General features: G+C 39.4%; 1 protein-coding gene across 2 annotated transcripts in view; it reads right to left on the bottom strand.

Moving 5' to 3' along the window:
- The window catches only part of RAB3GAP2 (RAB3 GTPase activating non-catalytic protein subunit 2), a 78,824-nt gene that overhangs the window by 21,551 nt on the left and 29,963 nt on the right, over nucleotides 1-27,310 (bottom strand). For both annotated transcript variants that reach the window (XM_065401104.1, XM_065401105.1), the window contains 17 exons: nucleotides 25,360-25,407; nucleotides 25,138-25,213; nucleotides 24,884-24,985; nucleotides 23,401-23,500; nucleotides 21,169-21,267; nucleotides 20,102-20,250; nucleotides 18,744-18,823; nucleotides 18,551-18,640; nucleotides 17,468-17,607; nucleotides 14,783-14,999; nucleotides 14,235-14,378; nucleotides 13,430-13,512; nucleotides 11,245-11,309; nucleotides 10,772-10,862; nucleotides 7,074-7,201; nucleotides 4,239-4,452; nucleotides 2,758-2,855 (listed from right to left, as the gene is read on the bottom strand). In XM_065401104.1, coding sequence (XP_065257176.1) covers nucleotides 2,758-2,855; nucleotides 4,239-4,452; nucleotides 7,074-7,201; nucleotides 10,772-10,862; nucleotides 11,245-11,309; nucleotides 13,430-13,512; nucleotides 14,235-14,378; nucleotides 14,783-14,999; nucleotides 17,468-17,607; nucleotides 18,551-18,640; nucleotides 18,744-18,823; nucleotides 20,102-20,250; nucleotides 21,169-21,267; nucleotides 23,401-23,500; nucleotides 24,884-24,985; nucleotides 25,138-25,213; nucleotides 25,360-25,407 — 1,924 coding nt within the window. The remainder of the gene's footprint in view (nucleotides 1-2,757; nucleotides 2,856-4,238; nucleotides 4,453-7,073; nucleotides 7,202-10,771; nucleotides 10,863-11,244; nucleotides 11,310-13,429; nucleotides 13,513-14,234; nucleotides 14,379-14,782; nucleotides 15,000-17,467; nucleotides 17,608-18,550; nucleotides 18,641-18,743; nucleotides 18,824-20,101; nucleotides 20,251-21,168; nucleotides 21,268-23,400; nucleotides 23,501-24,883; nucleotides 24,986-25,137; nucleotides 25,214-25,359; nucleotides 25,408-27,310) is intronic.

Raw genomic sequence — 27,310 nt, 5'->3', positions numbered from 1 at the left:
AGCAGCAGTTTCTTAAAACGAGAAAAGATTAAGATCAGTGCTTCAGTCATAAGTCTGGGGTAGGAAAGTGACAGAGTTAGGAGAAGAGGAAACATGCAAGAGGCAATGAACATAGGCTGCAAGAAACTACAGGCTGAGCATATGTAGTTGAAGTTAAAAGTACACATATAGTACAGAAGCCAAACTAGGATTTGGTGGTGGTGGTGGTGGTTGTTGTTTTTTTTGGGGGGGGGGGAATTCATTGATCAAATAAATTGTTTTCTAAAATTAAAAGAGTTATAGTAAGGCAAGTAATGAATGTTAGCTAAACAAGTAGTTATTTGTAGAGGACTGTATATTAAGATTTGTAAAAGGTAATACAAGGGTTTGATGCATTTAATATTAGTGACTGAAAGACCAGTTTAACTATTACGTCATCTTCTCAACCCAGCTACAAAGAGTCCTGTGGCACCTTATAGACTAACAGAAGTATTGGAGCATAAGCTTTCGTGGGTGAATACCCACTTCGTCAGACGCATGTGGTGGAAATTTCCAGAGGCTGGTATAAATATGCATGCAAGAATCAGTCTAGAGATAACGAGGTTAGTTCAGTCAGGGAGGATGAGGCCCTCTTCTAACAGTTGAGGTGTGAACACCAAGGGAGGAGAAACTGCTTTTGTAGTTGGCTAGTCATTCACAGTCTTTGTTTAATCCTGAGCTGATGGTGTCAAATTTGCAACTGAACTGAAGTTCGGCAGTTTCTCTTTGGAGAAAGTTTTTTTGCTGCAGGATGGCTAATTACTCTATAGACTTCTAATTATATTTGGATTCCATTAGCCCTTTAGTATCAAGAGTCACAATTCCTAATACTCATGCAAAACAACAGAAATGTTGAGAAATAGCTAGTTTAGACGTTCTAAACATCATAGTGCAATGCTAATTAAGAAATTTCTTGTGTGTATAGTTGAACAAACTTATAAATTACAGAATGCAGTTACTTTACATTAAGCTTTGGTAGTCTTGTGATCTTTCCAAAATTGCAAGTAATGGTATTCATGTTTATTTGGACACAAGATGCTGACTGAGTGATTCCTCTAACAATCGCCCCAAAACTACTACGGAGATTATGGCAAACTGTGCTGCTCTCTGGCAGACTCTCACTTGATGAACACACAGACTTGAGTCAGATACTCTACCTTAATAAAGGTTACATGAATGGAATAGAATACTTGCAACATGCAAAATACAAATGGCAAATAAAAGTGATTCAACTCTGAAAAATGACTAAATTAGACATTAGGAATATTAAACATTTTCCATCTTAGTATGTCTTTGCCTAGATAATTACACATTTAATCAGTAACAAACCTATTACTAAATTTGCAGAATGTAGCGCTTTATATTGTAACCTGGTATTAAATCCTACAGAAGACTGAGGCCAGGTCTTTGCTAGAAGCTTTGGCCAGAATAGCAATGTTGGTTAGTTGTGTTATTTTTTTCTATGCTTGCAAAAGCCCTACTGTAGGCACACGAATACCAGCATAAAAGTGCTTGTACTGTAGGGCTTATTCCACTCGCTAAACAGGTATAAACTGTAACACACAAAAGCACTTCCTTGCAGATGTAAGGTGCATCTATACTACGAGCATTTTGCCAATATAGCTATACTGCCAAACTTTTAATTATAGGTTAGGCCTTAGTAATCTGTTAAAACCTCAGTTGACTATCAAGCTGCCTTTAATTACACCTGCTTTGGAGGTAAAACTTAGCAGCAGAGCAGGTTACAGGAGGGGGGGGGGAAAAAAAAAACAGGCAAAATATCTACTCCTCACTATAAAAAATGGTCTGTGCATTTCATAACAAGCCAATGATTTTTTTCCCCCCCCTTGAACATGAGGGTCTGTCAGGACCCTAAAGTGGGACATAGCCTAGTGTACTGCCTTTACTCTAAAGAGACATTGTCAGCTTAAAGAAACTCATACCCTATATATAAATCTACCTACCTATATTATGTAGATCAAAAGATTTTTTAAAAATCTAATCTATTTGCCACTACATATGCTGTGTTCACTATTTGCAGCGCTCTCGGGTTAAATGAAGAAAATCAGTTAGTCAGTTTCACTTTCAAGTTCTTATTGCTTTAGTGCTTGGGTTTCAAGCACTGCAGGGAATGTTTAGTTTAAAAATGATTTCTTTCACTGGAATTTAAAAGATTAGCCTTAAAAAATGCATTTTTAAAAAACAGTTTTGAAATTACATTTATTTTTTAAAATAATTTCTCACTTGTTTATAACAACTTTTTCTATGTTTGAAATGAAAATGTTTCCTTACCATGTCTCATTCCTCAAAAATATGTATTGCACTTGGATTTATTGTTTATCTTCTGGTATGAAGTATATTATTTCTCACAGCAAAAGAGCCATGAAGAAAACATCTTTAAGATGGCATATGTGTATTCCTGAATATATACATTATATAGTAATTAAGCTGAAGACATCAGGGGCCAGAACTTAAATGTTTCTATTTTATCCTGAGTTGTACCCATTTTATTACATAACATAATTGACTTAATGCTCTCAAAAGTCCCATTAAGATCTGAGGGATTTACGGACCTGAAAAAGGGCAGAAGGCCAGACACTAACATGCTAAGTGTACATGGTTACACCCAGCGCTTAAAGGTCAATATTGTAAATTGGGAAATTTTTTCAGCATTGACATGTTTAAATTCATGAATATTTTGGGTAAAAAGCAGGAAACACAATTAAATCAATATCTTACCAATAATAGCTGAGGGCTAAATCCTGCAGACTCCAGTGTATGGCACATTTCCTCTGTGGAACTCTCTCCACACAAACATTTCCAGAAAAAAAAGCTCCCTAAAAAACAAACACCACATCAACTTCATCTACAATGATCAAACACTCAACATGCAGATGACCGGTTCACCAGACAGATCAGGACTTACTGGGCTTGAGGCAAGGGAGTTTTGAGCAAACAGTGGAATATCCTAATATTTTTAACTTTCCTGGGAAGGAAGAAGGAAAGGCTCACTGACCTGCCCAGGTCACAGCCTTTCTTTGGCTGGTGGGGAGCCTGTGGATCCATAGATAAACAAGGAGATACTTCCGGACAGCTATCAGGAAGTGGGATACACAGAGCAGCACTGTTTGGAATGACTATTTTACTCTTACTTCTTTTTTTCCAAAAACAAGGAAGAAGGGAAGGCAAGTAGAGTATGTGGACAAACAGCTATATAACAATGTACCAGTTCAGATTATACGTATTATCATTCAATATAGAGAAGAGTTTAAAAAGTAGAGTATGTATGACAGCAAATTTAGCTGCCAAATAATCCATGCCTGTGTGCCATGTTTTAGGACCCAGCATAGAGAACCAGAGCTATTTTTGCTGACTCACTCTGGTGTCAGATCATGTGAGTCCTATTAGTATACAAATGGTTGGATGTGTCTGAGGCAGAGGGAAGTAGGGGCATAGGGGCTCTCTTCTAGGAAACAAAGCTAAACTCAGGAGAAAGTTTACATTAGGGTTTATGTTTTGTTGTCATTATTTATACCACCAGCTTACAGTAGCTCAGTTATTGAGACAGCTTGTCTATTGGTGGTTATGGTCAGCGAGACACTTGGTGACTCTGTCCTGGTTTTAAAACCCAAGTACAATATTTTGGAGGAGACAGAGGAAAAGTCCACTGAAGTAGACTCTCGGCTACCCTAGAAAGGGCCTTTGGTGTTCACACAGACATAAAGGTAGGCACCCCTGGAATTCTTCAGCTCCAGTTCCTCTAATGAGCCATTTGCCTCACAAATATGCTAATTTGGTATTTGTTATAGTTGGGCAGAAGGGCCTAATTTGACATCTGCTAATATGAGGTGCCCTTTGCAGGTGGGGAGTGGCATGAGGGAGTGAGATAGGTGAGCAGTTGAGAAATACTTTCCTTCTCACTCCAAGGAGGCAGCTTGGTACAGGAGGTTGAGAGGCAACACACTGATGGGAATTCCAGCACTCTGTGTCCTGCAGCTAAGGAGAAAGTGTGGGTTTTCTTGCCCTAGCAATGCCCCTTGATCTAACTGGAGAGCCTCTGCCTTCTTTTATTTCAGTGTCTAATTAATAAATATAGTCCTCTGGCTAGTAAATATCCATCCAGTAAATGTTTTGAGCCCTGTCTTACCCAGCTTTTAAAGTTAGACTAAAACAGAATGAAGCATTAATCTGGCAAACACTAGTCCTTCAAGAGCTCTTACCTAAAGCCACGTATTCTCCTTCATCTAGTTTCTTCACTAGAATCATGTCCTTTTCATATTCTAAATATTCCAAGAACATTTTCACAGGCAATATACCATCTTTGTCATCAGCAAATCGAACGGTGGTTTGGGTGTTCTCTTGCTTGTAGTTTTCCAATAACGTCTGGAGCCTAGCAAACTCTTTGTCATCCAGCCTGAGTAGTTTAGCCAAATCCTTAAAAGCAGAAAGATTAAAACTACAGTAAATAATGACCCTATGTAAATTTATATTTGGAGATATAACCTACTTATTCCCCACATCCAATTTCTCTCCGCTGTACGTGACTAAAGTTTTTTTTTAATTAGCCAAAAATCCTTGAGAAAGCAACCACCTTGCAAATTGGGCAGACATATTGCAAGGTTCTGTAATGCAAGGTTCTGTAATGTATACACAGAGACTTCTGTAATGATACTAAAAGTAACCCAAAATATGAAGTAGAACATTTTGTACATCTATTTAAAGTACTAGACACAGGGAAGATTTGGTCATAAGTTAGTTTCCAGAACTAATTCCTCCTCCCAAAAAGGATAAAGGAAAGCCTTCTGCACTAAGGACAAATGATTGGAGTCAGGAGACATGAGTTCTATTCCTGGCTCTGTCTCACACATTAAGTGACTAAGGCCTTGTCTACACTAAAGGGAAAAGTTGATCTAAGCTATGCAATTTGAGTTACATGAATACCGTAACTCAAATCGACGTAGCTTAGATCTACTTAGGTCCACACTATGCAATGTCAACAGGCAACGCTCTCTCGTCGACTCCCCTTACTCTTCTCGATCAGGTGGAGTACAGGAGTTGACGGGAGAGCAATTGGTGGTCAATTTAGCGTGTCTTCACTAGACCTGCTAAATCGACCGCCAATGCATCAATCACCACAGCGTTGATCCTCTGTTAAGTGTAGACAAGCCCTAACACAATGTTTTTAGGAGGCTCAATTAATTAGCATTTGCACAGCACGAGATCATTGAACAGAAGGTGCGCTAACCAGGTATTTATTTAAGTGTTTTTGCCTCAGTTCTGCCATCCTATGGTCTTCATCTCCAACTCCCCAAAATGTGTAATTTTTAGGGCTGTCAATTTAATCACAGTTAACTCACGCGATTAACTAAAAAAATTAATCACAATTAAAAAAATGTATCGCAATTAATCACAGTTTTAATCAAATTGTTAAACAATAATAGAATACCAATTGAAATGTATTAAATATTTTAGGATGTTTTTGTACATTTTCAAATATATTGATTTCAGTTACTACACAGAATGCCCAGTGTACAGTGCTCTCACTTTATATTATCTTTTATCATTTTCACAGTGGAAATATTTGTAGACAAAACATAGTATTTTTCAATTTACCTCATACAAGTACTGTAATGCAATCTCTTTATCATAAAAGTGCAACTGACAAATGTAGATTTTGTTTGTTATATAACTGCACTCAAAAATAAAACAGTGTAAAACTTCAGAGCCTACAAGTCCACTTAGTCCTACTTCTTGTTCAGCCAATGGCTAAGACTAACTAGTTTGTTTACATTTACAGGCGATAAGGCTGCCTGCTTCTTATTTACGTCACCTGAAAGTGAGAACAGGAGATCGCATGGCACTTTTGAAGGCGGAGTTGCAAGATATTTGTGTGACAGATATGTTAAACATTCGTATGCCCCTTCATGCTTCGGCCACCATTCCAGAGGACATGCTTCCATGCTGATGATGCTCATTAAAAAAAAAGTGTGTTAATTAAATTTGTGACTGAACTCCTTGGAGGAGAATTGCATGTCTCCTGCTCTCTGTTTTACCCACATTCTGCTATATAATTCATGTTATAGAAGTCTCGGATGATGATGCAGCACATGCTCATTTTAAGAACACTTTCAATGCAGATTTCACATGCAGATGGTACCAATGTGAGATTTCCAAAGATAGCTACAGTATTCGACTCAAGGTTCAAGAATCAAGTGCCTTCCAAAAATCTAAGAGGGATGAGGTGTGGAGCACGCTTTCAGAAGTCTTGAAAGAGCAACACTCCGATGCGGAAACTACAGAACCTGAACCACCATAAAAGAAAACCAACCTTCTGCTGGTGGCATCTGACTTAAATGATGAAAATGAACATGAATATGCATCAGTCTGCACTGCTTTGGATCGTTATCGAGCAGAACCTGTCATCAGCATGGACGCATTTGCCCTGGAATGGTGGTCGAAGCATGAAGGGGCATACGAAAGTTTAACATATCTGGCACATAAATATCTTGTAACTCTGCCTACTGTAGTGCCATGCAATCACCTGTTCTCACTTTCGTTGTAAATAAGAAGTGGGCAGCATTATCTCCTAGAAAAGTAAACAAACTTGTTTGTCTTAGCGATTGACTGAACAAGAAGTTAGACTGAGTGGACTTGTAGGCTTTAAAGTTTGTACGTTGTTTTATTTTTGAGAGCAGTTATTTTGTACATAATTCTACATTTGTAAGTTCAACTTTCATGATAAAGAGATTGCACTACAGTACTTGTATTAGGGGAATTGAAAAATACTATTTCTTTTGTTTCTTTTTTACAGTGCAAATATTTGTAATAAAAATATAAAAAGTGAGCACTATACACTTTGTATTCTGTGTTATAACTGAAATCAATATATTTGAAAATGTGGAAAACATCAAAAAATATTTAAATAAATGGTATTCTATTATTGTTTAACAGCAGGATTAATTTTTGTAATCTCTTGACAGCCCTAGTAATTTTCCATTGAATCTACCTGCTAAATGGTGAATTCTTTCACAGAAAGAAGTTTTGACATTACTTACATTATCAGAGAGCGGAGTGCTTGGCTGCATGCTCAAAGAATTCAGTTTGCTGACTGACTCATACAGATGCAGCAGCTTTAACTTATTTGCACAAAACTGGAGCAACCCTTCATCAACACACACAAATTCTGGAGAGAGAGAAATAAAGATGCACATTAGTCTGAATGAATGTGTGTACTGGAGCTGTGAAATGTTCTTTGTAGCTTCATTAAACTCTTATAAAGGAGTTAGATGACATATGCTCCAGTGTAATGTTTTCGACGCACTGTTGCTCACGATATGAGGTTTAATTAGGGTGACCAGACGTCCCGGTAAACTCGGGATTGTCCCGATATTTCGGTGTCTGTCCCGCGTCCCGACCGATCTTTGGTCAGGATGCATTTTGTCCCGATATCCGCCGGCAGCACTGGGTTTTTTCGCTCAGCTGGCAGGACACGGCTTTTTTTTTTTGGCCCGGCAGGCACCCCCTCCCGCCCGATATTTTCTTCCCCTCATCTGGTCACCCTATGTTTAATTCATGGCAAGTTAAAGTGAGGATGATTTTTGCCCAAAAGCAAAAAGGGTATCAGGCTTATTTTTAACAAGAAAAGGGCTGCAATGGGACACTGAACACAAGGCTACAGTAGAGGACTTCCTGTACACCAGCATGTAAAAATCAGGGAAATGCAGGATGCTACAGATTGCAATCCTCAAGTAATTATTCTTTTAAAAACAAACAAGTTGCATGTACCTTGCAAACTACAATGCTGCGTGAATTTTAGTCTCTCTTTTATCATGCTGCCAATATGTGAATACGATAAATCCCCATAATAAAAAGCTGCAAATAAAGTTTCCAAGACTAAAATTGAGGAAGCACAATGGGCATTACTGTCTTTCAGTGATAAAACAGAAACCATGTTAACAAAAATCAGTAGAAATCCCCTGATATTTGTAATTCTTCAGAGTTTGGGAAAGCAACTAGAAAAACTATGGCAGCCAGAGAACACATATGCAATTGATATCAACCCAGAGTTTAGAATTTTAAAAAGCACTAATACCTCAACACCGTAATAGTTAATTTGACTAAAAAATTAAGTGCTTTCTTTTTCTTTTTTATCAAACTAAATAAAGAGCATATTCACAGCTCAACTTCTTGTGCAAGTTGAAAGGCACAATGGAAACACCAAATTAAGGGAGGCTGTTTTTCAGTTTATATAGTAACTCACATTTGTGAAGAAACATGAAACAGACAATTCAACATCTCAGTATAATTTGCATAACGGTTCCTGCAATTTCAAAACAAGCGCAGAAGCAGTCAGTTACAAGAACGCCCAAAACAGATGCCAACATCTGCAATTAGGAGTCTTTCTAGACTGTTGAGTTATTACTCAGCATGCAAGCTCACTCAGTTTGTCTTCTACCTGCTAAGGCCTAAGCTGAAGAAGAAGATACTGAATCTACACAATGGGATTAGGTAACAAAAAAAAAAAGTCATTTGATGTATGTCTACTTTCTTACTTCACCTTGAATGGTCCCTTGAAATGTGTTTATTTATGCTAAGTAATCTCATCCACCTTGTATTTAGCTGTGACATACAGTGTACGTTTCCCAGACCTGAAGAAGAGCTCTGTGTGAGCTTGAAAGCTTGTCTATCTCACTACCAGAAGTTGGTCCAATAAAAGATATTACCTCATCCACCTTGTCTCCCTACTTTCTTAATCTGCATATGTGGGAAACCAAGTCTTAAGAACAACATTTGCTAAGCACTACCTGCGACAGACCCAGTATCATATTTAATGATGAATTAATTTACCTGACTTTAAAGGACATAAAACAAAGATTCTAAACTGACTTTTCTGTACAAAGATTTGTCTCTGAACAAACCATTTGTGCGCTCAAATGAATTCCCAGTGTACAATTTTCTCTCTATGAAGCTCAGCCATTTCTCAGATACTCTGCTATTAAAAATCCTGGAACCAAAAAGGAAGCCTGAACAGTTTGGTACAGCTAATCAATTGACCTTTTCCTCACAATAATAGCATTCATACAGTCCATCATCTGTTTCAGAATATCCATTTAGCCACAGTATTACTGGCAGATACACAGCCAAACTAGGAGGCAGGGACTTCAGCCAAATTTGTTCTTTACTGTGACCAGGCAGGGAATACAGTGCAGATGGAAAAAGAGGGGACAGAGCATAAACCACACATAAGCTAACAAAGAAGACTCAATAAATACAAAATGAAAATGGAGGTATACATTTTCCAATTCACTGTGAAAACAGTTTTTCATAAGAATCTGTATTTTTAGGACTTCATATTTGAGTGGATACACTAGCTATTTAAAGCCAGATCTTGCCCTGATCAAGGCAGGACAAAGTTGGGCAGAACACTCCAAGGGTGAAATCCTGGCCCCATTAAAGCCCATGGAAAAACTCCTATTTCATTCCACAGCTCTGAAGTTACACAGACTGCCCCATCATCTGGGGGGGATCCCTCACTACAGAAGTGGCCAGGGACAGGCCCTCCCAACCCACAAGCATTCTGGGATCCACAGGCAAATTCTGTTTACTCAGGGCCTCTGTGCACCTCCTGCAGTAATACATCTGCTGTGAACTACACTGCCAAGGGCTCAGCTGCTCCTCCTCACAGTGTGAAATGGAGTCCATGCAAAACAACAACAACAGGATGAACATTATCTTATGCTGGAAAGTCTCTATGCTCTGAAGGTGATTTCACAGAGATAGACTCTTCTCCTGCTCCATCCCTCAAGACCTAGTCATGCCCCCCAAAACAATGGAATCCAAAATGCAAGAAGCATTTCAATAGTTTCAAGGGAGGAGTTATGTTGGGTTATTTCACCCTCTTCCATCTGTCAGAATTTTGAAGAAATGCACTTCTTTGGCCTGAGAAACCTACCCTTAAAGGAAGCTGTGGATACAGTCCCCAGTTTAGAAAGACCTAGAAGTGCAAGACCAGTGAAGCCATGCTGCCAACAAGGAGGAGAAGGGAAGTATCAGGTAGATCTACAACCATTTCAATGGCACAAAACCTCTGTGCCTTCAGTGAATCCAAAAATGTTAAGGGTTTAAGAAGCCAGACCCTCATTTCCTTCATAAAGAAGGGGGAAGACTGAAGAGGGAGCTCCATAAGGTGGAACCTTGTGGAGGCTCCTGTTCTATACAACAGGATTACTGCAGGGGGGAGGGAGTGGGAATTGAGCCCAGCTTATTTTACTAATATATACAAAATAGAACCTTGGTGAAGATGCTGAAACATGATAGAATTATTTGCAAGTCAATGTATGTAAACATATAGGACAGGAATATATCTATGGATGTGTGTATATACACATGTTAATATATATTTGTATTTATATGAAAGCAGTTTATGTTTCTTGCATTTACAAACTATACATAATGCATGGACTCATTCAACCCATCACCGATTTCAAAAATATACGGAAGTAATGCTTGCATTACAGATCCATGGCAAGTGCTGGAGAGGGTGCTCACCAGCACGCTGATGCAGGCAGGGGGAAAAAAACTCTACAAAAGGAACTTCTTGCTCTATCTGGCAGAAAAGCCAAACAGACCAAGCTTGATGAAGCAGTGGATACCCATGATAGATATTCTCCTGGCCTTACAGCAGTGGTCTCGCTTCAAGCCACACCACGGATAGATTGTGGTCTGCATAACTACAAAATCAGCTTCCACTTACCCTGGTTTTTTAAGGTGTCCATCAGTGTCTGAGTGATGTTTGAGAGAGCGGAGAGTGGTACACGTTCACTTGCCAATATGCTTTCCAAAGCCTGTTAGCAGAAATTTAACAAAATGAAGTATTTCCATTCCTTTTGCTTCATATTACTGTTGAAGCGTTTAAGGAAGCCCATAACAATTCAAGTCAGAGTATTTTTTAGTTACTATTTCCGCTACATATATTTTCACTGTAAAGGTTTTTCCCCTTACAGCACAAATGGATCCTGCAGTGAAGTCACAAATCAACATGAATTCTATGTACTATGTTATAGAAAAAATAAAATAAGCAATGCTGTAAAGCACGAACTTAAGCTCTGTCAATTAGAAACCATGGAAAGAATTGTTAAGAAAATTGTGAAAGGTTAATGGCTTTATAACCAAGTCTGATCATGTGAAATTCTTTCCCAGATTGAAACTCCCTCTCTCAATATTCACCTGTTTTTTTGTAGCAGGGTATTTAATATCAAGAATTAATTCCTTTGCTTCAGCTTCAACCATGTCTGCAACAAAGATGATCAAGTGATTAATTCATATTTTCAACACGGATCTTGAAAAGCAAGTCATTCTGCACCACAGTGAAGATGTACACTTATTTACATTTTAATTGTTTGGTTTGACATGTTTGGGCTAACTGCCACCATTAACTTGGAAAAAACTCACACCGACTGCAGTGTTGCTGTAGCTGTGTTGGTCCCAGGACATGAGACACGCAAGGTGGGTGAGGTTATATCAGAAGTAACAGTAGTTTAGGGTTACCATATTTTAATAGTCCAAAAAGAGGACACTCCACAGGGCCCCGGCCCCACCCCAACTCCACCCCTTCCCCGCCCCCAGCCCCGCCCCTTCCCCAAAGTCCCTGCCCCAACTCCACCCCCTCCCCTGAACACTCTGCCCCCCTACTCCTCCCCCTCCCCTGCTTCCCGCGAATCAAATGTTCGCCGGCGGCCGAACACCCCCAGCCCCGGTCCCAGCGGCTCCGGCCCGGCTCAGCTCAAGCGCCGGTTCCGGTCGAGCGGCTCCGGCCGGCCCCAGCGGCTCCAGCCTGGACCCAACCCCCACGACCCCTCCCTATTTTCCCGGACATGTCCTGCTTTTTGGAATTTCCTCCCGGATGGGGATTTGAGGACCAAAAAGCCGGACTTGTCCGGGAAAATCTGCACGTATGGTAACCCTACAGTAGTTGGTCCAATAATAGATATTACCTCAACCACCTTGTCTCTCAGAAACTGAGAGGCATGTATCATTCCAGATTTGCCTCTTTTGTAAGAAAAATTACATATCGGAACAAGGGTGTCTATGTGCAAAAGGTGAAATCCCTCCTAATAATAATAATTAATGGAGATATCCTATCTCCTAGAACTGGAAGGGACCTTGAAAGGTCATTGAGTCCAGCCCCCTGCCTTCACTAGCAGGACCAAGTACTGATTTTGCCCCAGATCCCTAAGTGGCCCCCTCAAGGATTGAACTCACAACCCTGGGTTTAGCAGGCCAATGCTCAAACCACTGAACTATCCCTCCCCTCCTACCCCATGCAGATGGCAAGCATGGACACTACACACCATTTAAGCACTCAAAATAGAGCTCAATTAGGACTTAAGTGGTGAACTGGGCTTGTGCTGGCTCTTTGTACAAGAGTGGATTTCACCCAAGGAACCTTTTAAAAATATACAGGCTATTTGCAAAAGTCATGGCATAATTCATGCTAATATGCACTAGGAGCCTTCCAAACTAATTTTACCCTGGCCTGTGGGAGAACCTCACTTTTAATACAACTGAACCATGTCATACCAGATAACCTGAGTCAACATTAGGATGGGAGTGCAAAAAGTACTAACAAAGATACTATTAGTGGGGCTGGGACAGCTCTGTAGAAGACGGAAATATAGTAATTTTTATATTTCATTTCAAGAGGACTTCAGATTTCTTTACTGTTGCGCACAATTGCTCTAAAATTAAAATGATGTGCTGAACACCTCCAAATAACCAAGGTGAGAAGGACACACTGTACAGCACACTGAAAATTTACCTTTTTATGCTGTTTTGCAGGTCTGCACAATCCAGATCCACTGATCACAGATCACATCACATACACTACTGAACCCTTCAAGAGAAAGTATTGCCTGCCCCCTAACGCTCCCCAGATAGAGCACATCTCCAATATTGTTGGATTTTTTTGTTCTTGGTAAAATAGTATTAAGAAATTCATAATTCTACTGAACATTGTTTAAACAAACAAGGATTATTTGCATCCCATGATCAGACAGCAGTGGAGCTCAATAGTGAATACAACATCACCAGCAGACTACATGGCAGATAATTTGAGACTTATCTAGACTGCAGATCTGTATAAAGAAATGAACATGAACTGAACGCTCGTCTTAATCTAGTTTTTTGAAGCATTCAGCACAATTATAACCTGATTTTAATATAAATTTGAATAGTAAGTTTGCAGGTCTTCTTTCAATATGCAAACAAATTCACTTACACCTAACAAACATTAAGATGGCAAAATCTACAGGTATATCTGTATGATATACACACACACAGTAGGAATACAGGGTGCATATTGTGTGATTCAGTAGGTGAGACATTAAGAAATAAACATTTAGGAGAAACCTACCCAGATTTGAGGTTTTAGCTTTGAGTAAAGCACTTAACTTCTTCACTAGATGCATATCTTTTGCTCGTTCACTCTTTTTATCACTGAAAAAGATTTTTAAATATCTCATATAAACACACACTGAAATATTCAGTGAAAAAGTTCGGTCTGCAAATTTTATGTTTGTTACTTTTGAATTACATCATTGGTGAAAGCATTTTTTGTTCACTCTGACATGAAATTAAAACAGTTACTAGTTATTCTAAAACTCAAGTATTAAGTCATATAAAATAATCAGACATTTCATTTTCCAAGGGCCAGATTTCACCATCATTACTCACATTGAGTACACCTTACTCCACACAAGTGCGAGAGACTACTCTTGGGCTAGGTCTACACTGCAGCGGGGGTCCGACCTAAGATACGCAACTTCAGCTACGTGAATACCGTAGCTGAAGTTGCGTATTTTAGGTCGGCTTACCTAGCGGTGAGGACGCGGGAAAGTCGACCGCTGCCGCGCTGCCGCCGACTCCGCTGCCGCCTCCTGCCGAGGTGGATTTCCGGAGTCGACGGCAGAGCGATCAGGGATCGATTTTACCGCGTCTTCACTAGACGCGGTAAGCCGATCCCCGATAAACCGATTGCTACCCGCCGGATCGGCGGGTAGTGAAGACAAAGCCTTGGAGTAATGCAGTACTCAGCGTGAGAAAGAATTGCAAATTCTGGCCCTCTGGAACTAAAAACCAATTTCAAACACTTATCAAAAGACTTCCGTTAAGAAGAGACAGTTAAGGTAGATTATTATATAAAACGCAGCTAACCTTACCTTAGTGCTAAATGGAAAGGTACATGAACAGTTTTTATGCTTCCAGACACTGGATCAACAAGACAGATCTGGTAAGTCTGAGACTGCCAACCTTGACTAGTCATATTGTTTAAACCCATTATTTTATAGCCAGGATACAGCAACCTGAAACAAACACACAGATATGGCCATGACAATGAAGACTGAAATTACCAAAATGCATTTTTTGTATAAGACACAAGGAAGAATTTCACACAGCCAGGGCCCAGCACAACTAATGAAAAACATCAGAACATCTAATTAGTGATCTATGCCAGCAAAGATTAGTTGGGGGGTTAGCAGTGGAGAGGGAAAAGGAAACATCTTCGTTCATAAATAAGTGCACTCTGCACTGCATTCAAGCAAGTATCAGAGGCATCGTCAGCAATTTAAAACCAGTCTACTAGCACTCGTCACTGTGGGCACTGGAATAAGACTGCCTGAGAGACAGGAATATGTCTGTTACACACTTATTTACCCCACTAGCACAGCGTACTTGTCAACATGTCAAGATGCTAAGCATTTCTTACCTACAGTGTTTCCCTACATTGAAGGCACCAACCCGGGGTCCTTGCTGAGTGCTCCACACTTCCAGGATTCCTCTTCTTGGAGCATAGATCACAAGAAATTGAGCCACTCTACTTGGACTTCGAGTACTTCCAAAAGGAGAAAAATCCGTCTTTTCAGCTTCTCTTTCATGAAGGTCTTCTACAGTCTGAATCCAACCAATTTGTGCATCACGATATCCTTTGTAAGAAAGGACAGGAATTAGTCAACTAGTTTACACAAACACACACAATTGAAAATTGCCTGCTCCTGGAACAGGGTTTATGTAAGTGTTGGGTGGAAGGCTATTGTACCCTCCCAAAAATTTGTATTGTGACCACCTAAATGCTATTTAACAGTAATATAAGCACCCTTTCCCAACCTACATAGCATTACTCACATTGATTGGGCCAATTTCTCTTTCTCCCCCCTACCAAGCTCTTCTGACACAGAAAATGGGATGCCTTCCCGGACAGTGCGAACTTGATCAAGTCACCAGGATTGTATGTGGGATTTAGCACACACAAGTGACATCAACAAACCCTCCCAAGCCACATTACAATTAGCACACAAAACAAGTTTTAAAACTGAAGTATAATTTAAATTGTGAGTTTTCTAAAGTGTTCGTGGAATAAGTGAAGAGAAAAGTAAAGTATGATTTCAGTTGACTATCTCCTTACCATGTGCTTGTCTCAATAGAAAATGCATGCAAAACATTCAGTTGTTAAACATTTGTTAGCAGTTTACAACTAAAAGGACTTGGGGAGGGGGAGAGAGAAAGAGCGTGCGAGCATGTGTGGCTCACATCACCCTTTATTAATAAACAGGTTTAAGCAACTTGCTGTAAATGCTGGGAAACCTGGCAGACCAAACTGTTTGTTTAGTAAATGCTTATTCAAGTGAAAAAAATAAAGATAGTAAAAAAACAAACAAAACAAAACAAACAAAAACTTGATCATGGAAAGGTGTTAAAGGTAACATGAAAAGATCAGTAACACAGAAGAGAAAAACGGTGAATGTGTATATCTGAACTAATAGAGAAGCACCAGATAAACCCCAACTACTGGGGAGAGGAATGCAAAGGCGATACAAGGAGACTGCAACCATTATGCTACGGTAGCTGAAACAGAGAAGCTAAGCAGCCTGGGGGGAATGTGGAAATAAAGGTTCCTTCACCCCAACCCACGCCGAGTTCTAGTGGAGTTCCCTGAATATAGCGCACGTACTTGTGCTCAGTGCATCAACAAGAATATGAGAAAATTTGCTTGCAAATTTGATTTCTGTCGTTCCTGACTGACTCCTGTTTTGGTTTCCCTTCTTAGACCTCTCCACAGCATTGAGCCAATTACAATGGCTGTCTGGAGAGAAATGAGACTCCACCATGCTTTCCCTGTAGACTTGATTCAGGAAAGCCAGTATCTCTGGGCTAAAGTAACCTTGAATGGGAGAGGGAGAAGTGACATGCATGGAATACTGTGTTTATACTGTGAGGGCAGTGGGAGGACAGAGTGCTGCTAGAGATATTTGTAACTTCACAGAAACCAGGTCCAGGCATAAAAGGGGGGGTGGGGGCAGGGCCGGCTCTGGCTTTCTGGCCACCCCAAGCAAAAAAAAAAAAAAAAAAAAAACCCTGCAGCACGGCCGAAGCCAGGGTGCAGGGGGACTCCCTGCCCTGCAGATGTGCCCCGGCTAGCGGGGGGAGGGGGAGGGAGTGGGGGGAGAGAGAGAAGGGGGGCGGCCAGGGCTTCAGCGGGGCGCTGCCACGCAGCCCCTCCCGCCGTGCCCCCTGCCGGGAGGGCTCCACACCGCTCCGGTCGGCTGGGAGGGAAGGACGCGGGCTGCCCTGCCGGGCTTGCTGCAGGGCGCTCCCGTCCTCCACGCCGCTGCCCCCTACAGGGCGGCCGGAGCAGAACAAAAAAAAAAAAAAGCGGCCGTGCCGCCCTAGGATTGGGCGGAATGCCGCCTCCTACAAGCTGCCGCCCCAAGCACCAGCTTGCTCGGCTGGTGCCTGGAGCCGGCCCTGGGTGGGGGAGGGTACAAAAATGTTCTTCTACAAGTCCTATCCCGGGGTTGTAATATTGGTTGTGATTGCTGTTGGAGTCTTGGAGATGGCAATATCTGCATCTCCTCTTTCCCACAGAACAGCTGGGGCAGAGAGATGAGACTGATCGCTCTCTCTTGGAATAGCCTGCAAGAGATGCTGACCCAACAAAGCAGTAAGCATGTGGAACGGTCTGTCCTTCCTAGTGATTTTCTCATCCTTTTTGTGACGCATAAGGTAGGGGAACCAAATGCTGCTGCTTCGTCTCTCAACTGAGGCAAAGAAGAAACTGGAGCTGCACAAATCTTGAATGAATGAGCTCAAAACTCTTCAAGAGAACGACTGGATCAGCTGCTGCATGCTGTGGTAAGGTCTAGAAAGGGAAATTCAGGCAATACAACTCAGTTTCTGAGGTTGTTGATTAAACCCTTACTGTAGATCCCACCAATAATATTTTAAGGTCCAGTTCTATAACTCTGCCACCCTTGAATTTATATTAAATCTGTTTGAGAGATCAGAACAACAATAAGTGCATGATAAAGGCCAAAATACTCAGAATTCTAAGCCAAATTGAACATAAACAGCCACACCATTTCCAAGCAAACTAATTGCTTTATTGAACATGTACCTTTCCACATGCGAATGGCAAGTCCTCGTGTAACATCCAGTAAAAGAACTCTTCCAAAGTCATCAGTTACTGCTGCCAACGAGTTACATGGAGACAGACATATGCTTTCACCATGGCGCCGGGAATCTGGAAGTCCAAACCTGAAATCAAACACTCAGTTAACGAATATCAAAAGATACTACATTAATTACTTTAGAATTATGAACAGTACCATTTGCAGGATTAGAGAAATACTTTTTTCTAGGATGTAGAAAGGGTGGGTGATTTGTTTTTGTTAACAAAAACAGAAAGAGCATTTTGCTATTACAAAATTTTGTGCTTTTATTTACTTTGAGACCTTGCAACTTCATGAAAGTTTCACTATAATCATATTATAAACTGATAAAACATGAAAGGTCCCGTAAAAGTTCCGAGAGCAGGCTAAGTATGTTTAATGTCCCTAGTGCCTTGGCATGCAAGGAGTCTCTGCAACAGGTGATCATGTTGATTCTTTCCTATTGCTGACCAGAGCCAGGCATACCTGGAGACACAGCATGGCCCTAGAGTTTAGAGCAGGGGCTAGGAATCAGGAGAACTGGATTTAATTTCTCAGTTTGCTGCTGTCTTTTTCTGAACCACTAGGCAAGTCACACCCTCTCTGTGCTCCAGTTTCCCTAACAGTAAAATGAGGATAATGCCTGTAAGTTATTGTAAGGAACTTTTACATCCTTGAATGCAAAGCATTTTGTACCATGACAGTATTTACAAGATTGCTCATACAGCTCTGTTGAGTCACCTGAATTGTAAACTTTAGGCCTCCTGTTCCAGTACTTAACCTACTCAACAGTGATTCTCCTGCTGCTAAACTAGGCAGGGTTTTTTTTTTTTTTTTTTTTTTTTTTTATTATTAGAGGGAGGAGGGAACAAATGCATGCTGAGAGCTAAGTAGAGATCATTAAATTAATTCCATTTATAAACTAAATCAATTGAAACCAAACTCACATTTAAAAAAAATCCCAGCACAAGATTACCACTTTCAAAAACTATTCAAGACAATCAAGGAACAGAGCTTCGGAGCAATTGAGGAGTAGGTGTCAAACTTGCCTCACAGCTAAAGGGGTAGCAGGTTCAACTTTTGGTTTCTGCTTTTGGACAGCCTCTTCTTCATGTTTACTCTTCCAACCAAGCCAGCCACTTGCAACAGAAAAAGTGATCAGCAGAATGCCAATGACTGCACAACTTAAGATACGCAAGTTAAAACTAAATCAAAACCACACTTTATTTTGCATTTCATTACCTGGCAGCATTAAAGAATGCTGAAGTCAGTTTACTAGCGACTGCTAATGCAACGTGAGACAACAATGGCTGCGTGCTACCCTGAAGGAAAAAACAAAAGCATTCTTAAAAAGCAACAAGATAATTCCTTAATGTCTCTTATCACTACATAATGAGAGCTCAAGTGCTGAAACACACTAAACACTGACTAACTCCAGCAATGAACAAAAAAAATGCACTGCAGCCAAAGTCTTGAAAGAGATGTTGCCAAATTTGACATCATCCACATTAATTTTCAATACAAGTCTGTGATAGTTTCTCAGTCAGGTAGAAAAACTACAGATGATCTCAGCTATGTAGGCCTCATAGGCCCGGTACTAGGAAAGGCGCTAGAGGTTCAGCAAGATCTCAATTCAATGTCCCTAAAAGGATGTCATTTCCACACCTCCAAGTCCCAACTTGCTGTTTCAGAGGCCCACTGAGAATCTCTGGTCGCCTAGTACTATATGGTGCTACAGTAAAGGTTAAAAACTACAGTCTATGATGCTTCATGGAGAGCAAGCTGGTTCTATGGTGTTGGGTTCCTTATTGACACCAAAATAAGTACATTTTCTCACAAATGTTTTTCAAAAACTTAGCTGCACAACATTCTGATATTGCTTTGGTTTTGTTAACTTGTTGATCTAGATAATGAGATTACACTCTGTCTTGTATGGTTCAAATATACAGAAGATAAACAGGGACATAAATATAGCCATGCTTTTTTACCAATACATAAAGGGTACATAAATATTTTGTGAAAGGGTCATGGCAAGCAAAATAATTTTAATTCTCTACTACAATGGCTACAAATAAAGTAAAAAACAAACTGGGGCAAAAGGAAATCAGGCTACAGTACACTCCCAGTGCCTCGATATAACAGGGTAAAAGGCCAAGTACCTCCAGAATCCAAAAGAATTTGAAAATTGGATTATGACATGTGATCTAAAACTTATTTTTAAGTTTATTTCCTTAACCATGAAAGAGTAGTTAGTGGAAGACAAAGTCTCAACTAACAAAATTAATATTCAAAAAAAAAGTTTCTATATTAAATTTATTTATTTTTTTATTTAAGATTTTTTAAAAGTTAGAGGTCTTGGATGGCAGGAATCTGGAGCACATTTCACAAAGAAACCATTCCAACCCACAGGGATTTTTCCCAATTATAGGTAAATTCTGAAGACTGAAGGAAAAAAACCTGTACAAACTGGGGTAAATGAAGTATTCTTCAAAAATAGCCTTTTTTTTTAAATATGAAAAAGAAAAGGATATTAATTCTCTCATCTGCCACTTGGGACAAACGGATTCTTTTATCACGCCCATTTCATAATACATACATACCTCCAGGGCATAAAAGAAACCAGTGAAAGGATTGGAGCCCACAGTAATGTACTGAGACATAGTAGGTGGACTATTCTTTATAGCTGCATTATAACCACCTATATTGGAGGCAGTCTTCATTTGATCAAAAGGAGACAGAGTCATGAGACCTAATACAGAAAAAAAAAAAATTAATACTTAAAAGTCATGTAAACTCAATATAAATGGGTATTTCAGACTCTTGAATTCTAAGTCTACTCATGCATCCTTGGCTGAACAGTCATAACTCTAGAAAAATACAAGCTCCGACTTCATTCACATCTGGTTCTTACACACTATATATAGCTGAATTATTCGATATCTAAAACTGATTATACATTTTAGTAAGGAAGCCACATACCAAGATTTGAAATCAACTGACCATTTTTATTTCAAACAAACCCAGTAGATGCAACAAAAAAAACCTACTTGCAATTTGTTTTAATTTTAAAGGTTTCCATTTTTATTTTTTGAGAGCCCACCTCTCTCCTTCCTTTCTCCAAAGGCAAGCAGAGGGGGCCTGGTCCGTCTCCCTCAACTATCTGCCTGTCTGTGATGGAGGCCTGGAGACAAGCAAACATCCTCATATCCCCAGAGTCATAGTGTGGAAAGAGAATATAGGCCTGCTATGTCACCTCTGGAAATAAGTCATCTGAATCTTTAAGTGTCCTGCTCCCTCTGCTGCAGGCAAGGTCTGCACTGGTCTTTATCCTTCCTGCCAGACAGTCCTTTAATCCACCACACAGGAGGACACTGAGTCTGACCCAGTCTCACTCAAACTCAGTATTAGGCTGCCCCCTTCCAAAAGAGAGAGGAAGAACAGAGACCATACACAGCCACTATTTCCTCATCCCTTCTAATGGGAGAATCAAAGCCTTCTGATGCTCTTAAGCTCATCCTTTAACCTTCTTCAGCTAAGCTCTATGCATTTCCATCCAAATGTTACCATAGATCAATACTCCAACATGCATGGTAATCCTTTAGTCTTAAAGAACTGACAAAACAGGTTTCATCCAGTTGAATGTTTGAAGATAAATGGTAATGCTTACCCACACTGGCATGGTCAACTATGGAGTCCACATCCTGCAAACCCCACTTCTTATAGGCTAATGGTGGGGGTTGTATGTTCTCATTGCCAGATGCTGCAGCTGCCAATGTTATAAAAATTGAGACATAAGTAAAAAGCTATTAGTTCATTAGATTTCTTAAACAAATATTTTGTCATGTCAGCTCATGCTATAATGCTTTATATGGTCAGTAACAACAGAGTGAACACTAAGGGAAATGCCAGTGGAAAATCATTTAGTATTGTGATTAATAAGACATTACATACAATAACTTTACCTACAGGTTTTCATAGAAGCATTGTCAGACTTTTTTGTACAATACATTTAAGGACATGCTGCACAAAATTAGAATATGAACATTTTTTCCATTTTGTTGAAATTAAGACACTTAATAAAATTTAGCTGGACAAAATTTTGTTCACAACATCCAGCTATATTTGTAAAGACCAAAATAAATTAATGGAGATAATTTGTTTATCTTATCAATTATTTATGGTTTAATAAATGGTTTCTGTATCAGTTCCAGAACAATATTGGTCCTTCTCCTGGTAGTGAGTGTCATTACGGGAGACAGTCTTGTGCAAAACATAAGTAAGCAGCTTCTACAAAGATCCACATTCACAGGATATGCGACAGTATGCTTTAGTTATACTTGAGTTGTTAGCAATGTTCTCATCTCAACCTGTCTGCAAATTTAGGACAATGCATATGCAAGGGATTAGCATGTGAAAGATACTGGAGTGCTTTTATTGCAAGCATTAAAGTGCGGCTAGATCTAATTGCTCTCATTTGTGAACAGTGATAATTTCTCAGACAGTAACAGAAAGGCTATGCTTTGGTGGTAGGGAGGGGCGATAGATAGAATTAGGGTCTCTGCCTTGGCTGGTGGGACACAGTATAAAAAGGAACACTAGTCCTCAGTGTAGTTCTGCACAAAGGTCTCAAGGGGTGTCTGTGGGGCCATTAGAGCGACTGCCTGAATTGGCACCTGACCTTGTTCAATGACTCTCTTGGTTCTTAGCTGAGGGGATGGGAGCCTTCACTCTTCCTTGCCCTGCATGGAAATACTCTCCTCTCCTGAGCCCCAGAGGAACCAGCCCCCTCCTAGCACAGTGCCAGCCTTAACCTAACAGCGCTGTTGGCCCCACAATTCCTGATGCTCCCATGCTGGCAGCTCCATTATGGTTCCTCTTTACTCCTGGCCTAGCAATGTGCCCATTTCCCTGTCACTGGTTCCTGGTGGAAGGTAGAGATTGAGAACAGGCAACAGAGAGTTGGAGCACAGTAAGAGGCAAAATCAGGACCCAGTGCAAGCTTTTGATTAAGCCCATCTCCCAGCAGTGAGAAACCCTCCCTCCACGCAGCACTCCATTATTTGATGGTTCTCCCTTAACCCCAGGAAACTGACCAGTTCCCAAGGTGCAGCACACTTGGATTAGCCAGAATCCCAAGAATTAACAATAAAAGAAATCAAGGTAAGCAGCAGGGCAGGTTGTCAAAAAGATTGAAAGGAGTAAGCATTTTTCCTTCACAGAAAGAGCTAAAACAGCCTTCAGGGTTTTTCATAGCTTAAAGTGTAAGGATATCAACCATTAAAATATGAAGAGCATCTGCCCACAGCAGAATCACTGTTATGATGTCAGCACTTCTCAAAACCTTTCCTAAAAGGAAAAATACTCAACTAAAACAAAAATCACTAAGTGATCACTGTGCTGACCCCTCTAGACATTGATAAGGCACATCTAAGATGGCTGTGTACTAGCAAGTCAAATCTTCTCCAGTCAACATCCTCAAGCAAGCTGTGTTCTGAGGAAGTGTATTTCTCAAAAATATTTTCCTTCACATAACTATAAGCTATATAAAACTGACAAACCATATTGGCTTCTACTGCAGTCTGATACAATTAACATGAATTTTAGATGATTTTGTATTAACATACAATGTAACAGACAGACTTCTGTAAGTATAGGCAGTCTTTGGACTTATGACACAGTTGGTTCCTGAAAATTGTGTCATAAGTCGAAACGTCGTAACTCGGAACCGCAGTCCACTCCATTGCGGGACAGAGCATCGTAAAGTCAAAACCAATTGTCGTAAGTCAAATTAGGGTGTCAATTCAGAAACATCGTAAGTGCCGTTCGTCGTAAAGTTGAGGACTGCCTGTACAAGTACTACTGTAGTCACAGCAATAGACAGCTTCTCTCAGAGACATACCTCTTGCTACCTGATTACGACAAGCACGAAGGGACTGAAAGAGGCTGAAACCATCAATAGTCACAACTGCTGCTGGATACAGGATACTCAGTTCTTCATTCTTTATTAAAAACAATGAGGTAAAGGAGACAAATCACTTTCACCATCATCACATCAACTTAGCTCTTCTGCTCTCTGAAGGAAAGCTTTGTAAATAATGCAAGGTAACAAGTGTTTTATCTGAACAGTTAATTTCTAACAGACTCCACACAATGGAATATCATGCAGAGACAAAGAGAAGAAGTTTAAACAACTATCCGACATCTCAGCATACTATTAACTATTATTCAAATACAGACTCAATTCTGTATTTACTGTCTACATGTTGTCTGCTTTCATGGAACTTCATGCCTCTCATCTATTTATATTTTAACGGTTTAAGGAGAGAACGTACAAGTTGTTGCAATTTGTAAAGGCTGCCTTGGTATGGGTTTATCTAGGGTGCAAATATCAAAGGATTTGTGGCCCAAATCCTGTATCTGGACTAGGATCTAAATTGGCACTTAGGCCTGTTTTATACACCCAAATGTCCATCTGCAAGATTTAGATGTCTTGTTAAAACCTCCATCATTCAAAATTGGGTCCACGTCATGCTATACTGTCATCATAGATGAACACTTGTATAAAGATAAACTTTCTAATACTTCCTAGTTTTTTGCATGCCGAACTCTAATTCAGCAAAAAGTGCAGAATGGTGGGCTCTTCCACGAAGTTGAACAATGTTCTACAAGAGTCCCTGTACAGGAAACGGCATAATGAAATGCAGATTCCTATGACTACCTTCAAAAAAGTCTTTTTTTCCTTGGAGGTATTTTTTACCTTTCAGCTGTCTCCAGAGTAATCTTACCGAGAGATAAAAGAATATTAAGTCATCTGCTAGAGCACTGTGCAATTCTTGGAACCTGCCAAGCTGCATATTCCCCTTGAAAATCCACAAGCATACTACTACTACTATATTTTGCACACATAAAAGGAAAACCCAAGCAACAAATGAAGCCCTCTTTTACATGAATGATATAGTAATTCAATAAAAAGAATGAGGAGTACTTGTGGCATGTTAGAGACTAACAAATTTATTTGGGCATAAGCTTTGGTGGGCTAAAACTCACTTCATCGGATGCATGCAGTGGAAAATACAGTAGGAAGATACACACACACACAATGGGTGTTGCCATACCAGCTATAATGAGACTAATCAATTAGCTTTGGGGCTAAATATACTCCTCAAAAATAAGTGGAAAGAAATGCTGCTTTCCTGTCTATGTCTTTATGATTTAGCTGGTTTGAGGATTCTTCTAGAATGACTTATCCCTAATCTCTTGCTCAGGTCAATCTTCCACCTGTCAAAAACTGCTAACAACACACGAGTGGATTCATGTAGGAAAGAAACATGCCACAACCTGAAACAATACTATTTTACTTTTGAAATAGCCTGCTACACCACCTGTTCTGTGACTCCAGGATGCCGTGGAACCTCATAGGTTCTGCATTTAAGCTGCAGGACAGGATCTTCATTTAAGAGCTGTGCAAGAAGTAGGACTCCAGTCTAAGAAAGAAAGACTAATTAACATGAATATTTATTCACTAATTCACCTTTGCTTAGGAAAGGCTTACAGTATAGTCTACAGAAATGAAAGTTTACAAGTTACAGCAATATATCACTACTTTGCAGCTGAACGGTGCTGAAAGACGACTCACCTCAGTGTAGAAACGGACGTAGCCAGAGGTAAAACCTACCACGATGCAGGTCCAGTCAGGACGGCCTGTGGAGCTCCTGTCCCATAAAAAAATAAAACATATTAAAGTGAAAAAACTGATTTTCCTCTCAAATATACACATTCAAATTCCATTGACTTTTAAAGGATTAGCATGCATTTATCTGAAAGCAGAAGCTTTAATTGCTAACGAGTCTATTCTTACCTCTTTTGGCTTGCCAGTGGAATGCACAATGCGCTACTTACACATTCACTAGAAACAGAAAATAAAAATATGAAGCATCTCATGCCAAACAGTTTAAAATTACATACTGCTATAGTTCTATATGACCCAGCAGATCTTGCCAGTCTTATTAAAATATTTTAATAATTTTAATATATATATTTTAAATTTATTAAGATTCAAAAATGATTACATAATGAGGTAAAAATATTATGCAAAATACTAATACAACATATTTGTAAAATTATATATTATGTTGTGGGTTAAAAGAGAGAGAGAGAGAGAGAGAGAGTGAGTGTGTTGCTGGGGCTTTTTATAAATCATATATACTGTATATCTATTCAAAGATCCTGAAGAAAAAAATCCTAATTTCTGTTTTTTTCAAAATTATGTATTATTTATGCTATATAGCAGTCCACAGGAAGATTTTTAAGATTAACATACTATTGTTGCAGATAGAACAACAATGCATGGAAAAAACATATTAGAATGTAGAATGCTACAGGAACAGAAACATCAACAGAAACTGTTTTAGAAGTTTGAAAATTTTATGATAGATGAGAGCCATAGTAAAAAAAAAAAAAAAAAAAAAAAAAAAAAGCAAAAGGTTTGAAATTTGAAAAAAAAAAAAAAAAAAAAAAAAAAGGCTATAAACTAATGCAGTAAATGCTTTCTGTACATCACTACTAAAAGGCAAAGACTAACGAGTCACTTTGCAGTCAAGGTAACAATGATGTACACTACAGAAAAGGTAGACCAGACCATTAAGTGCAGAATGCAGGAAATCCATCTACGAGTGCTCAAATAAGCATGAACAACAAATGAGAAATCGGACGCTGTTGACTGAAAATTGAAGGCAAGGACATGTTATCTTTAGTTTTCAACTGACCACTAAAAACAGGTTAAGGATCATAAAGATTTTAGAGTCAAATGAGAGCTAGGATCTTAACTGTAACAGTTGAGGAAGTGGCACAGAACTGTTTTATATAGTTTTCATAGTAAGCAACAGTATCAGGAGCTAATCTGGATTTAGGATCCATAAATTACATGATTGTATCTAAAATGATTGTGAGTGCTATGACAAGGGTTCTGAAGAAGAATAAATGGACTTTTGAGAAAAGCAGACTGAGGATATACAAAACAGGTTTTGAAAAGTAATTTGACTTTATCAGAAAAAAATAGTGCAGAATAAAATAGCAAGTTGCTGTGCTCATATACCACATTTCCCATTTTAAAGAAAAAATGAAATGCTCTATAAAGAATAATGATGTAATAAGTAAAAAAATGTTCAAGAGAAATATACAATTATAAAAACATACAGGATCTCTGCTGCTAAAGTTGATAGGGGTTAAATGAAAGGTAAATACAGGAGAACCTTGCTAATTTTCAACTTGATCATCATAGGCCTGATCCGCCTAACAAAGAACCATTGGGTTTCACCTCACTCCTTAGCAAAGATTTAACAGTACAGTGCTCTACAGAGGCAAAAGCTTCACTATGTTTGCAAAATTACTAGGATGCTTTTAGTAATATACTAAGTAGAATCAAATTATTAAAACTAAACTACTGTTGTCAAAAACAAATTAAGAAAGTACACTCTGATGCAGAACTCTCCGTTTTCATGGTGTTTGTTAATTTAGTAACTTGCAAAAATTCCTTAGGCTGCAATGGGTCTCCCCAGTCAGTGTAATTAGCAAGCATTTACTGTATAAGAATAATGAGCACCACAAATAGAAGAGAGTTTTCCAAGACATGCACACACAATTTGGCCAGGGGAAAGCAGACAACAGTCAAGGTTTCCTTGAGACAAATAAATGGCAAGAAACACACTTGGGTTACTCGTTTTCCAATATACAGACATAGATTTTATTTCCACCATTAGATAAAGTTTTAAATTTATTATGGAAACATTTAGTACAAGTGAAAAGGTTCT

Source organism: Emys orbicularis, chromosome 3 (assembly GCF_028017835.1).
Source record: "Emys orbicularis isolate rEmyOrb1 chromosome 3, rEmyOrb1.hap1, whole genome shotgun sequence".
NCBI classification, from domain to species: Eukaryota; Metazoa; Chordata; order Testudines; family Emydidae; genus Emys; species Emys orbicularis.
Note: the sequence above shows the minus strand (reverse complement) of the source record. Positions and strands in the feature narration are given on the sequence as shown.